At 33.7% G+C, this 11,972-nt stretch overlaps 2 protein-coding genes across 2 annotated transcripts; one reads left to right on the top strand and one right to left on the bottom strand.

Moving 5' to 3' along the window:
* Positions 1–944: 944 nt before the first annotated feature.
* LOC115452423 (maspardin) lies at positions 945–3,682 on the top strand. The gene is made up of 5 exons (XM_030180962.2): positions 945–1,349; positions 1,516–1,756; positions 1,877–2,106; positions 2,688–2,936; positions 3,146–3,682. The coding sequence occupies exons 1-5, from the start codon at positions 1,251–1,253 to the stop codon at positions 3,287–3,289; spliced, it is 963 nt and encodes a 320-aa protein (XP_030036822.1). The 5' UTR covers positions 945–1,250; the 3' UTR covers positions 3,290–3,682.
* A 1,790-nt stretch (positions 3,683–5,472) lies between these two features.
* LOC115452419 (stomatin-like protein 2, mitochondrial) lies at positions 5,473–11,803 on the bottom strand. Its single transcript, XM_030180954.2, has 8 exons — positions 11,595–11,803; positions 11,403–11,519; positions 10,966–11,173; positions 9,867–10,055; positions 9,165–9,320; positions 6,398–6,513; positions 6,058–6,186; positions 5,473–5,808 (listed from the first exon to the last, which is right to left on the bottom strand). The coding sequence occupies exons 1-8, from the start codon at positions 11,640–11,642 to the stop codon at positions 5,536–5,538; spliced, it is 1,236 nt and encodes a 411-aa protein (XP_030036814.1). The 5' UTR covers positions 11,643–11,803; the 3' UTR covers positions 5,473–5,535.
* Between the last annotated feature and the right edge of the window lie 169 nt (positions 11,804–11,972).

Below are 11,972 nucleotides of genomic sequence, written 5' to 3'. Positions count from 1 at the left end.
TAATTCAAGGTGTTTGATGGTGTTTCTACTGGTTATGGGCGGTCGTAAAAAAAAACTGGTTTGATTTGAATTATTTTAGTATTGAATAACCTATTTATCGAGGAAGGCTATATAATATCACGCTATCACCAACAGGAGCGAAGCATGCATGCTTCTCTTGTAGGCACCGCGATTCACCGCATCCGTGTACAAAAGGTGTAAGTCATAGAAGCAACTAAAGTACAACGATGTATTCACAGTAAATATAAACCCCCTTATTCATAGACGTTTTTTTATCTAAGGACGGAGTATTGCTGTTCAAAATTTAAATAAAGACTTGTTATCACAGCAAGGCTCCTTCTTTCATTAAAAAAACGTCTATGAATAAGAGGGAAAGTCTATATAGGTGTTCTGTAGCCTGCTACAGAACGCCTTCTATATAGTTTACGTTATCCATATAACGTCTGCCGGAATCATTAGTAAATATAAATTTCTTAAAAAGACTTCGGTTTCCGTTAATTTGATATTATTTCACGTCCATTGTACCCATCTTCGATAAATATCTCAGAATAAAATCATATTTTTATATAAGTACTTTTTTTAATGACGGCTGTCACAGGGTATTCATCAAATAGAATAATATAAATAAAATTAAAATATGAATAATTGTAAGTAATAATAATTGTATTCATCTTAAATTTTAAAGTATAGGAAATATATTATACGTGGCTTTGCGTGGACCGCGCCGCGCCGTGGCATTGAGTGTTGCCGTATCTATATTATAATTCTCTTTGGCCACAGCTAATGGTACCTACGTCTAAGTATGTCGTTTATTGCGCTTTGGGTTGGTCTCTGTTTTAACGGATAACTTAAATCTTGCGGACTACGTGCAAACTTACGCACAATGTCGTCCAATTTTATAAATTACTGGCAATCCTTGCTGAGCTAGTGTCATAAAAAATGTCATCCCTATGTTAGTGTATTACAATGATTAAAGAGTATAGGTGTATTATCTATAAATGACATTCTAAAGTCTAGAAATAAAATGAATTATTGAACACTGTTTACGTGAAAAAAATTTAAAACGCAAAGTTTTATTTTCAAGTATGATCGATGGGATTTGGTTTTAGTTTTCCATTTAATCTTTTTATGTAATAATACATAAACTTCACATTTGAATGTTTATCATTGTCTGTGCCATAGTCATTTAATCCGAACAGTCGTAAACAAGCTCGTAATAAATATAACAAACGTATTAAAACAAACTAACAATGAGTTATATGAGTGAATTATCACAGTCTAATGAATACTTGAGTTTCCGAAGTAGTATTCCGCTGAGAAAAATAATTGTGGACTCTGACAGCTCTAAGGTAAAGTGTAAACAACTTATAAAAACGTATGCACTGCGTAAATGGATTCATATATCCTATGCAAACTATTTCATATTAAAAAGTACACTTGATAGCTTTAGTACCATTATTCCAAAGTGATATTCTTCAGTTGTAATGTATTAAAATTGGTTACTTTGTTTTTTAGGCATGGAAAATTTTCGATAGCGGCCCAAAATCTGTGAGCTGTCCCTTAGTCTGTTTGCCACCTGTTTCTGGAACAGCTGATATTTTTTTTAAACAAGTAATGGGTTTAGCCTCTAGGGGCGTGAGAGTAATAGCAGCAGAACCTCCTCCATATTGGAATATGAAAGAATGGTGTGATGGTTTCAAAAGGCTTTTAGATTACCTAGAACTGCACAAAGTCCATTTATTTGGAGCATCATTGGGTAAGTTAGTTTATATTTGATCACAAATGCTCATGGATGTTCCATGTTCAAATAATACAAATTCTTAATAGTTTTTCTTTTATAACTTGTCTTGGTAATACAATATGTATTATTTTTCAGGTGGTTTCATTGCTCAAAAATTCACAGAGATAACAAAAAACTGTCCACGTGTGGCTTCCTTAGTACTCTGCAACACATTCACAGACACATCAGTGTTTGAGTACAATGACTCGGCTGCATTGTTCTGGCTTCTCCCTTCATTAGTGCTTAAGAGAATGCTTATGGGTAATTTCACAACAGACAAAGTGGACAGACGAATGGCTGAATCTATTGACTTCATGGTGGAAAGAGTAAGAACAATCAATTGATTTTTACCTCTATAAGTTTTTCAGCATGTTAGAAATTTTAAACACATACAAAATTTTGAGACTACAATTAGTAACTTAGATCTTGCTGAAGACCAATAAGATGGATGTACTAGATTAGTAAGTAATTGGTACCCTTTAGCGCAGGATTGTGATTTATAAAAGGGTCTTAGGTACACCTTTGCCCAACATTAGAACAATATGGGTATTAGATACTAGATGCTGCATTCTGCTGTTTCAACATAAGAAAATAATAAAATATGCATGCCAAGTGTAGTTTGTGCAAACATCAATATCATTTGCAGTTCTAAGATGACTTCAATATCGTTACAATTATGTTTTCACTGGTGCTATTTGTTCTCTTACAAGAATTCAGATTGTGAAACTAAAGTGTGTGGCAAAACAAATAAATTGGCACATATTAGCAATGCTAGTTGGTTAAACCTGTCTTGAATGTGCTGATTAAATGTATATTTACATGAATGTTATTTGTAAAAGTAATTTACATTTAAAAGGTCTTAATGTGTGAATATAGACATATTTATTTATAATTATTAATTTTACAGCTGGAATCACTCACTCAAACAGAATTAGCTTCAAGGCTGACAATAAACTGCAGTCCGTGTTATGTTCAACCGCATTTATTAACCAACATTCCAATAACGGTGATGGATGTTTGGGATGAAAGTGCTCTATGCTCTCGTGTCAGAGAGGATGTTTATAAGTCATACCCACATGCAAAATTGGCACACTTAAAGAGTGGTGGAAACTTTCCATATTTGAGTAGAAGTGATGAGGTCAATTTGCATTTATTGGTAAGTTTAATTTGCATATATGTTTTAAATATACATATACTGGTATGAAATATTACGCAATAGTATATGAATGTCTACTTGGCTGATAAATAGCAGTGTAAAATAAGAATAGCACTATCATCTGAATGTACAGAGATTAGATGTTTAACATATAGAACAGGCGTATTCTGGTAAGCTTGAAACTGTACCTTAAGTTTTTTTTATTTTAGATTCACCTAAGACAGTTTGATGGCACAGAACTATCCCCTTCATATTTAAGTCTACATAAAATGCCGTCGCCATCAAACAATAACCCAGAGGAAGGCAGTGTCAGCTACTTTAATCAAAAAGAGAAGTTTGTTAAAATAGCTTGAGCCAATTATACTTTTAAGAATATGTAAACTGAAGCTTTGTTGCTAATAAATTGCAGCATTCCTATAATTAGGCGGGCCTCTTACAAGGTGTATGACCTTAGTGAGGCCTCATTTTATATAAGCTTATAATAATTATTATCAGCCGGAATTGTTACACAAAATTATAAAAACTGTAATAGTGAGATAATTTATTGGACGAGCGACACATAACGTAAATCTAAATATATAATATACTCAAATAAATTTATATTCATATTATATCTGTATTAAGCAAAGTTATAATATTCCTATGAAAGATTAATCTGTGTCGTTAAATTCATGTATAGTGTGACTAGCAATAAACTAGTCTTATATTTAGCATTTAAGAAATGAAATAAATTTTGTATATTTTTATAACAAAACTATTATTTAATCTAATGTAAGTGAAATCGTCACAGAAATGAATTTAAAACTATCTATCTTAAACGATCAGCACAATTTAAAAAAATAGTACCTGACAAGTTCCTGTAACAAGGGTTTGACTGTGAGATTTTCATACAAAATGAATGAATGAATCCCTCCTAGCCGAATTTTCACCACGGCGGCCAATCTCAACGGAGATCAGCTACGTACGCAGGATATATTATAGCGCACAAGTGTGTGCGCAGTACACAGGTGCACTCTCTGTTCTTTCACTCTCATAGTTCGGTGAGACGGCAATCCGACATGACCGGAGAGAGATCATGCGCAGGACCAACGGCTTTACGTGCTTTCCGAGGCACGGGGGTATCACACCGCCAACTTCCTGACTCCGAGCTGCGACTGAGTAATTTTTAAGATCGAAAAACCCAGTCACAATTATTTTTGGCCGGACCCGGGATTCGAACCCAGGACCTCAGCGCGGCAGTAGTACTTGTACCGTGTACACTTACAACTACGCCACCGAGGCAGTCAAAAAATACTTACTGGTATTCTGTATGAAAATCTCGCAGTCAAATCCTTGTATCCTTGTGAACAATTTACTGGTGGTTGGCCTCTTATGTGAGAGTCCGCCTGGGTAGGTACCACCGCATTGTCTATTTCTGCTGCCAAGCACCAGTGTGTAGTCACTGTTGTGTTCCAGTTTAAAGGACATTGTAGCCAGTGTAACTACTGGACATAACTTCTCACGTCTCAGGATAGCGAGCGTAGTGAAATACAATACTTTATATTTCAAGGTGTTGGATGGTGTACCTACTGTTTATGGGCGGTCGTATCGGCTACCATCAGGCGAACGGCAAAAACATAAAAAAAAACGTAGACGTCCTCCATTGATGAGAAGGGTTTTATACTTACGCGCACAAATTCACCAAGTCCATCGCTTGCGGATAAAACCTTGTATATAAGTAATGTGTTTAGTTCAAGGTAACGTTTTTTTTATGTTAGCTGTCATTTAGGTACTGTAATAGATAAAGCAGTTTTTTAGTAGGTTGCTAATAAGTCCTGTTGTTTCTGGTGTATGGTCAGCTTTTGTGATAACTTTTCCGTATCGTTAGTAATACTTACAAACATTAATCATTATTAAATTACGATGGCATAAATTGTGAAAAGTTAATAAAAAGTATTTTTGTAGTTAAACAAATTCAAAATGATCTAAAATTATTTTAACAAATTATTCGTAATTATTTACATATTCCTGATTGTTGCTCGCACGCTGCTAAATATGGAATGCACTGCTCAAGGCGGTTTGTTCGCTAAGGGGTGTTAAAATCTGGCTCAAATGAGAAAAATAAAATTGTACTCCGATTTTTGTCCATCACATGTTTGTTGGGCGAAACTAAGGACTTGTCCAAAGTAAACGCACGTTAATAGGCGCATGTGCATGCGTGGTGAGTCTTCTATGTGGATACCTGACACTGCATCACGAGTTGAAGTAAGCAACTGACCTATTTCCCGAGACTACAAATAATGGACGAAAATTTACTGATATTATTAGCCAGCTCAATATTATTGGAGATGTTAAATACGCAATATATGCCTATAATAGCTGCCTATCACAGTCACCTCACTATTAATGCACTAGTTAGGCATCTCGCGCCAACGATGTCGCGACACTGCCCTGTCTGCATACTGTGGATGAACACTAAAGATTATCTCGAGATCTTAACATTTTCAAATATATTCTGGAATACATTAAATAATTATAATGAATAAAAAAGAAATAATTTTGTCATTTCAAAAAATGCGTCAGAACAAGTTATAATTTTATTTAATAACAGGCAGTAAACTTAACTATTTTTTGTATTCTTACTTAATTGCTGGTCTTTTTTCTCTTTTTGTGCTTCTAATGCTTTTTCCCTTTCTTCATCGTCTGAGAAGTATTCGGCTAAACTATCATCTTCACGCGGCACCGCCTGGCCGGCTATTGTCGAACCTTTTTCAGTTAGTGCACTGAGCTTGACTAGGTTATCATCATACGCTAGAGAATTATCCGAGTTTTCATTTTGATTTTGCGCCGCTTGTATGTTGTGTGCCGACACTGTAGAGTATATCGACATAGCCTGGAAAACAAATTTAAGGTAAGTATTTAGTAACCTTTTTTATATTTTACATTATTTCTGTACTTAAATTTGCTTAGACTATTTAGCAGTTTTGTCAAAAGTTTGTATAGCTGGTATGCTTCTTTACAATGAAACATTAATAAATTGGCATTCTTATAAGCTACATTTGTGTAAATACAGAACATTTGTGCATCATCAAAATATCTACGATCAATAATTTAAATATTATTCAAACATCCAACAACCTACCTGGGCTACTAAATTGGACACATCTCCTGCATTAGCAGGCAATATAAGTGTGTTATTTGTTCGAGCCAACTTGTTAAATGCTGCCACGTATTGTTCCGCCAGAGTGAGAGATGCGGCATGCTTGCTGTCCTGGTAACGGTACGAACGTTTTATAATAAATGTGATATAATAAACGTAAAAAATAAAATTTTGGAATATTACTGGTGTTATCCATAGTTTTAGTCAAAATCTTTCGTGACTTTGGCTTCGTTACTATTTTTCCCAAAATAAAATCTTCTGCTTTAGTAATAAAGCGCTGTTATAAAAACATTTTAAATGTCACTTATGCTAATCAACAAACCCTATCAGCAAGAGCGCTGGCAATGAGTTTCAGGCCGCGAGCGCGCGCGTCCGCCACCGCGAGCATCGCGTGCGCCTCACCAGTGGCTTTGTTTATCTGCTCTTGCTTTTCAGCCTCTGAAATTTAATGCTCTATTAAATCATCTTGATTACTATTATGCATGTAAGCATTCACTTAGCTGAAGTGGGATGATCCTCTCAGGCATCATCTTTCATGGGATATCAATCCCACGGAAGATGATACACTTAAGTTATCAACAGAAAAATATAATATTAGTGTCCAATATGTATATTAACAATAGAACTATGATTATCTTATGTTGCAAGTACAACAACCTATAACATTTGGTAGAATAAACTGAATTGTCATTTATATATGTTAACAATACAATCATAATATTTCATCATTGGTCCATTGCAATGTTACAATTTAAGGACCGAATATTGCATTTGTTAGAGGACGGAAGAAAAGGCGATTTGAGTAGCTAGCTAGCTTATAAATGATTAAAAATATTATGATGTCGCGGATTACGGTATAAGCAAAATGTCCGTGGAGTAGGCCTACTCTGCATACCACGTAAAAAAACACGCCTACACTCTCCCTCATAAGTGACGGGCAAAAGAGTTAGGAATGAATAAGTAAAGTTGTACGAAGTTAACAAAAAATTTGTAAGAATATATTTACAATAAAAAAAATAAGTTAAACATTTCGTTTCGACCGGATTCTCATGAGCATTGATGAACTCGGTCAACTTTGGAGCGCTGTAATTGCGTTTTAAATGAATGAAATAAAAAAAAATTATAGGGAAAAATTTTCCTCAAAAGATCATCTACAAGATTGGTCTGAGGTATTTTTTGTAAACTGTAAAATAATAAAGTTATAGAGCAAAAAAGAATTTTTTATAAAAATATTCTCACTTTTTTGCTTATAACTTCTTTAATATTTAATTTAGGGCAAAAGTTATATGAACATATTTGTAGGCAAAATAATTTGCTACAAATTATAACTTCACAATTTTTTTGTAAGACGTATAGTCCATTGAAAAGTTACATTTGGGGTTGTGTTTTTTAGAGGACGCAATTTTATTTTTTTGAAGTGTAGGGGGGGTCAGTCTAAAGCTAAAACCAAGTTTGTGGGGTCGCCACCCTTGTCCCACGGCCGCCATCTTGAAAATAGGGGTTGAAATGGTTTTTACGATGTATCTCTTAAACTATTTATCTGACAAACAAAATATATAAACATTTTTTGTTGCAAATTAAATTCTCTACAACTTTGGTCTAGTAACTTTTGTCGTAGAACTATAAATAAAAAAGTTATAAGCGAAAATGTTAAGAAATTCAATGTTAAGCAATGTTCATTGCAACGTCATCAGAACGTGTGTTTATAAGGTTCATAATATTTTTTTTTGTACTCATTAATACCCAAATACCCAAGGGACCATTAGGGAACAAAAGAACATCTGCCTGCTATTATTATTATTATTTCTAACCTCTGTTATTGTAAAAATAGCTGATAATATTGTGTTGAAGTTGTCGTTCAACTTATATCTTTTAGTTGTGCTACATATTTCTGTACGTGCGGATGTATTTTATTCTGTTTTTAATTCTGCAGACGATTTCGAATGATTTTAGACACGATTTTAACTTTAGTGAAAACTACTTTTTTTTTATTAGCATTTTGACTTTTACTTACGACAACTTCAACACAATATTATCAGCTATTCTTACAATAAGAGAGGTTAGAAATAATAATAATAATAGCAGGCAGATGTTCTTTTGTTCCCTAATGGTCCCTTGGGAATTTGGGTATTAATGAGTACAAAAAAAAGTATTATGAACCTTATAAACACACGTTCTGATGATGTTGCAATGAATATTGCTTAACATTGAATTTCTTAACATTTTCGCTTATAACTTTTTTATTTATAGTTCTACGACAAAAATTACTAAACCAAAGTTGTAGAGAATTTAATTTGCAACAAAAAATGTTTATACATTTTTTTTCAGATAAATAGTTTAAGAGATACATCGTAAAAACCATTTCAACCCCTATTTTCAAGATGGCGGCCGTGGGACAAGGGTGGCGACCCCACAAACTTGGTTTTAGCTTTAGACTGACCCCCCCTACACTTCAAAAAAATAAAATTGCGTGCTCTAAAAAACGCAAGGTAAGGCCTAAAAAATGTAACATTTCAATGGACTAGTATAGTTTCCGAGATATCGCGAAAAAAGTATTTTCAAGACCCCTTTTTCCAAGATAGCGGCCGGGGGACAAGGGTGGCGACCCCACAAACTTGAGGTTAAGCCTCTATTGACCTCCCACACATGTCCCAAAAATAAAGTTGCGTCCTCTAAAAAATGCAAAGCTCATTCATGTAACATTTCAATGGGCGACATACTTTTATTTCCTATTAAATTGCTAAAAAAATCTCAGATTTTTCTGAAATTTTTTGACAGCATTTAAGAGATTACACCCATTGGCACCCATGCTGGGTGCCATCTGTGGTATCAACTTCTCTGTAACTGACTTTTAGTAAATCAATAATAATAAACACATTAACATATGTACCTTTCATTTGACTACAGGTTACTTACCACTATAGTACAATACTCAAGAGAATCACGACTAATTGATAGACAGACAAATGGTTTTTTTAGTGTTTATATACAGTGATAAGACCGTTACAGCAATATGTTCCAAATTTAGGTAAAAATCATAGCAGCAGCATAATTTTGACAATTAATATTGTACATAGTCTCCGCTGTACCTGATGCTAATATCCTCGCTTGACGCTTGCCCTCAGCAACATTGATGTCGGCGGCGCGAACACCCTCCGACTCTAAGATAGCCGCCCGTTTTCGACGCTCAGCCTCCACCTGCATCTGCATGGCTTCGTGTACTCTTGTTGGCAGTTTTATGTCACCTATGAAAAGAAGTGTCACTTTAGTAAATTAAAATAATGAAGTTTTCAACATGTTTTTTGTATGCCAATGATAATGGTTTCAGATTATTATGGAAAAAATTATATAGATAGGGAAAATTAAGCAAATATAAATAGGTTTTTAAATAGAGCTGTGGTACAATCTGATAACAGAGCACCAAAAAGTAGCTTGTTCTACCATATGAATTTCTTGTATGCATTTTCTTGCAGCTAGATGTAAAAATATTATAGATAAAATGAATAAAGATTCATAAACATTATTTATCTAAGGACGGAGCATTGCTGTGATAACAAGTCTGTTTCTAAGTGCTGACAGCATGGCAGCCTTCGCAGTGCATAGACAAAAGGCCGTTGTGATTGGCTAATATTGAGATACAACTTTAATCTAATTGGCTGTCAGATAAACAAAGCTGAGAAACAGACTTGTTATCACAGCAATTCTCTGTCCTTAGATATATAATGTTTATGAATAAGGGAGAAAGACTTTAACTCAACTTCAAAATACTCAACTTACAAAAGTATACTTACGAATTTCATATCTCAAACATGTGATACCCCAAGCAGCACTAGCTTTATTTATGGCTTCAACAATGGAGACATTTAGAGACTCTCGCTCCCGGAATACTTTGTCCAATGAGATTTGACCTATTTCAGAACGCATAGTGGTTTGAGCAAGTTGAGTGATGGCAAATTCTGGATCTTCAACACCATAGGAGGCTGGAAATAAGATATTAGGAAACATTATAAATGATACAAATGATATGCTTAGTTATTCATAATAAATGTTAAACCCTAAAATGTGTGAACTTTAGCAAATTATAATTATAATATAATTGTTCATTGCACAACCAATAAAACATAAAGAAAAACAAAAGAAAACAAATACAAGACATTTCAGGTTACACCATGGGCAGTCTTATCAGTAAAAGCGATTTCTTTCAGACCTTTGGATGGACAGACACAAGTGTAAAAATAGATGGTGGTATACAATAAACAAGTCAGTAAGGCAAAAATAGATATATTATTAAATATTGTAATACAATATATATTATAGACTAATATACAACAAAGGTCCCACAAATAAACATAAAATATGTTTTAAATATTTTTGGTATCCAATTATTGCTATTGTGACATTCATCAGACACAATATTTGAAATTTTATCTATCTTATGGTTTTAGTAGAGTAGCTATGAACTAAGAACTCAGTGAGAAAAACAAAAATGGGCTCCCCTGACTCAGTGTGTACTTTCTGGTAGGTAAAATCATGAGGTGAAATGAGGTTTGGACAGGGTGGTGACCCAAACAAAGAGTCTCTTAACTCTTAAGCTAAACTTCTACACTAGCCCCCGGGCGATTGCCACCTTGGGAATAGCATTTTTAGATTTTACTCATGAGGATCTGGGTGCACTGGTGAACTACATCTCTTGGCCCTACAATTGATGTTGAATGATGTTGTTGACTTAAATCAATAATATGTATAAATTATTATGTTGTATAAAGAAATAAATAGAATTTAAAATTGACACAATTTTAATTCAATTTACACTATAAAATATTTTATGTATGTATATAAATGTTATGAAACAAGTTATTAGAATGTAATATTTAGTTAAAATATATTTACCTAAATATGGATCCACAATTCGCAAATACAGCACACCATCAATACTCAATGACACATTGTCTGATGTGATGGCACTCTGCTTGGGCACATCAATTGCTATTTCTTTGAGACTTTGCACATATTTTATTTTGTCCAAAATAGGCCACAATAAATTTAAACCTGGCTCAAGTATTCTATGGAATTTACCCATACGCTCTACAATCCATGACTGAAAATAAAATTTAAATCAATAAGTATTTTTTTTGGTACATGAAATATGTATGCAATGCAATAATTTTTTACATTAAAGTATAATGATAAAATATTGGGTCTACTCATGTTAGATTTTTTATTTCGGTGATAAGAGCTAATTAGAAATATAATATAGGTACATAAATAATAACCAACGAAATGGTATTCATTCAGTGTCTAGAAGGGTCTTGACAAGAAATACTTACTTCTTGCTGCGGAACAAACATAATAATGGTATTGAGTGGAGTCGTAGAACGACTTCGTGCCGTTGTAATACCGTACAACACTCGTGCATTATTTTGATATTCAGTTAATCCTACACTCTGAAACAATTACACCATATTATAAGGTTATATTGACATTTGCACGTTTAAAACTTTTATACTTGATATACGTACTCGCAGGGGCAAAGCTTTTGTGAGAAAAAAACGGGAGCGTCTGAACATTGTGACGGGAATAAGTTTTTTAGTTAATCTTTTTCAATTTATTCCTCATAATATTTTTTATGATTTCCCCCAACTTTGAACAGTGTAATGGAATGTCATAAAATATTATGTCAAATTAATAGTGCTGAACGTATTGAGATGTGAAATTCTTATTACTAATTAGTCGATTATACAACAAAGAAACTACATAAGATATTTTCTTTTTATTGAATTCCATATTACAATACAATAAAATTAAATTGTGGATATTGAACGGTTTGCGTCTTTTGAACACCTTCCCCTTGCAAACGATTGCAACTGTTGTATCTTGATGGTCGATAATGGCCTATG

The sequence above is a fragment of the Manduca sexta genome, chromosome 16 (genome assembly GCF_014839805.1).
Source record: "Manduca sexta isolate Smith_Timp_Sample1 chromosome 16, JHU_Msex_v1.0, whole genome shotgun sequence".
Lineage (NCBI taxonomy): Eukaryota > Metazoa > Arthropoda > Insecta > Lepidoptera > Sphingidae > Manduca > Manduca sexta.
Note: the sequence above shows the minus strand (reverse complement) of the source record. Positions and strands in the feature narration are given on the sequence as shown.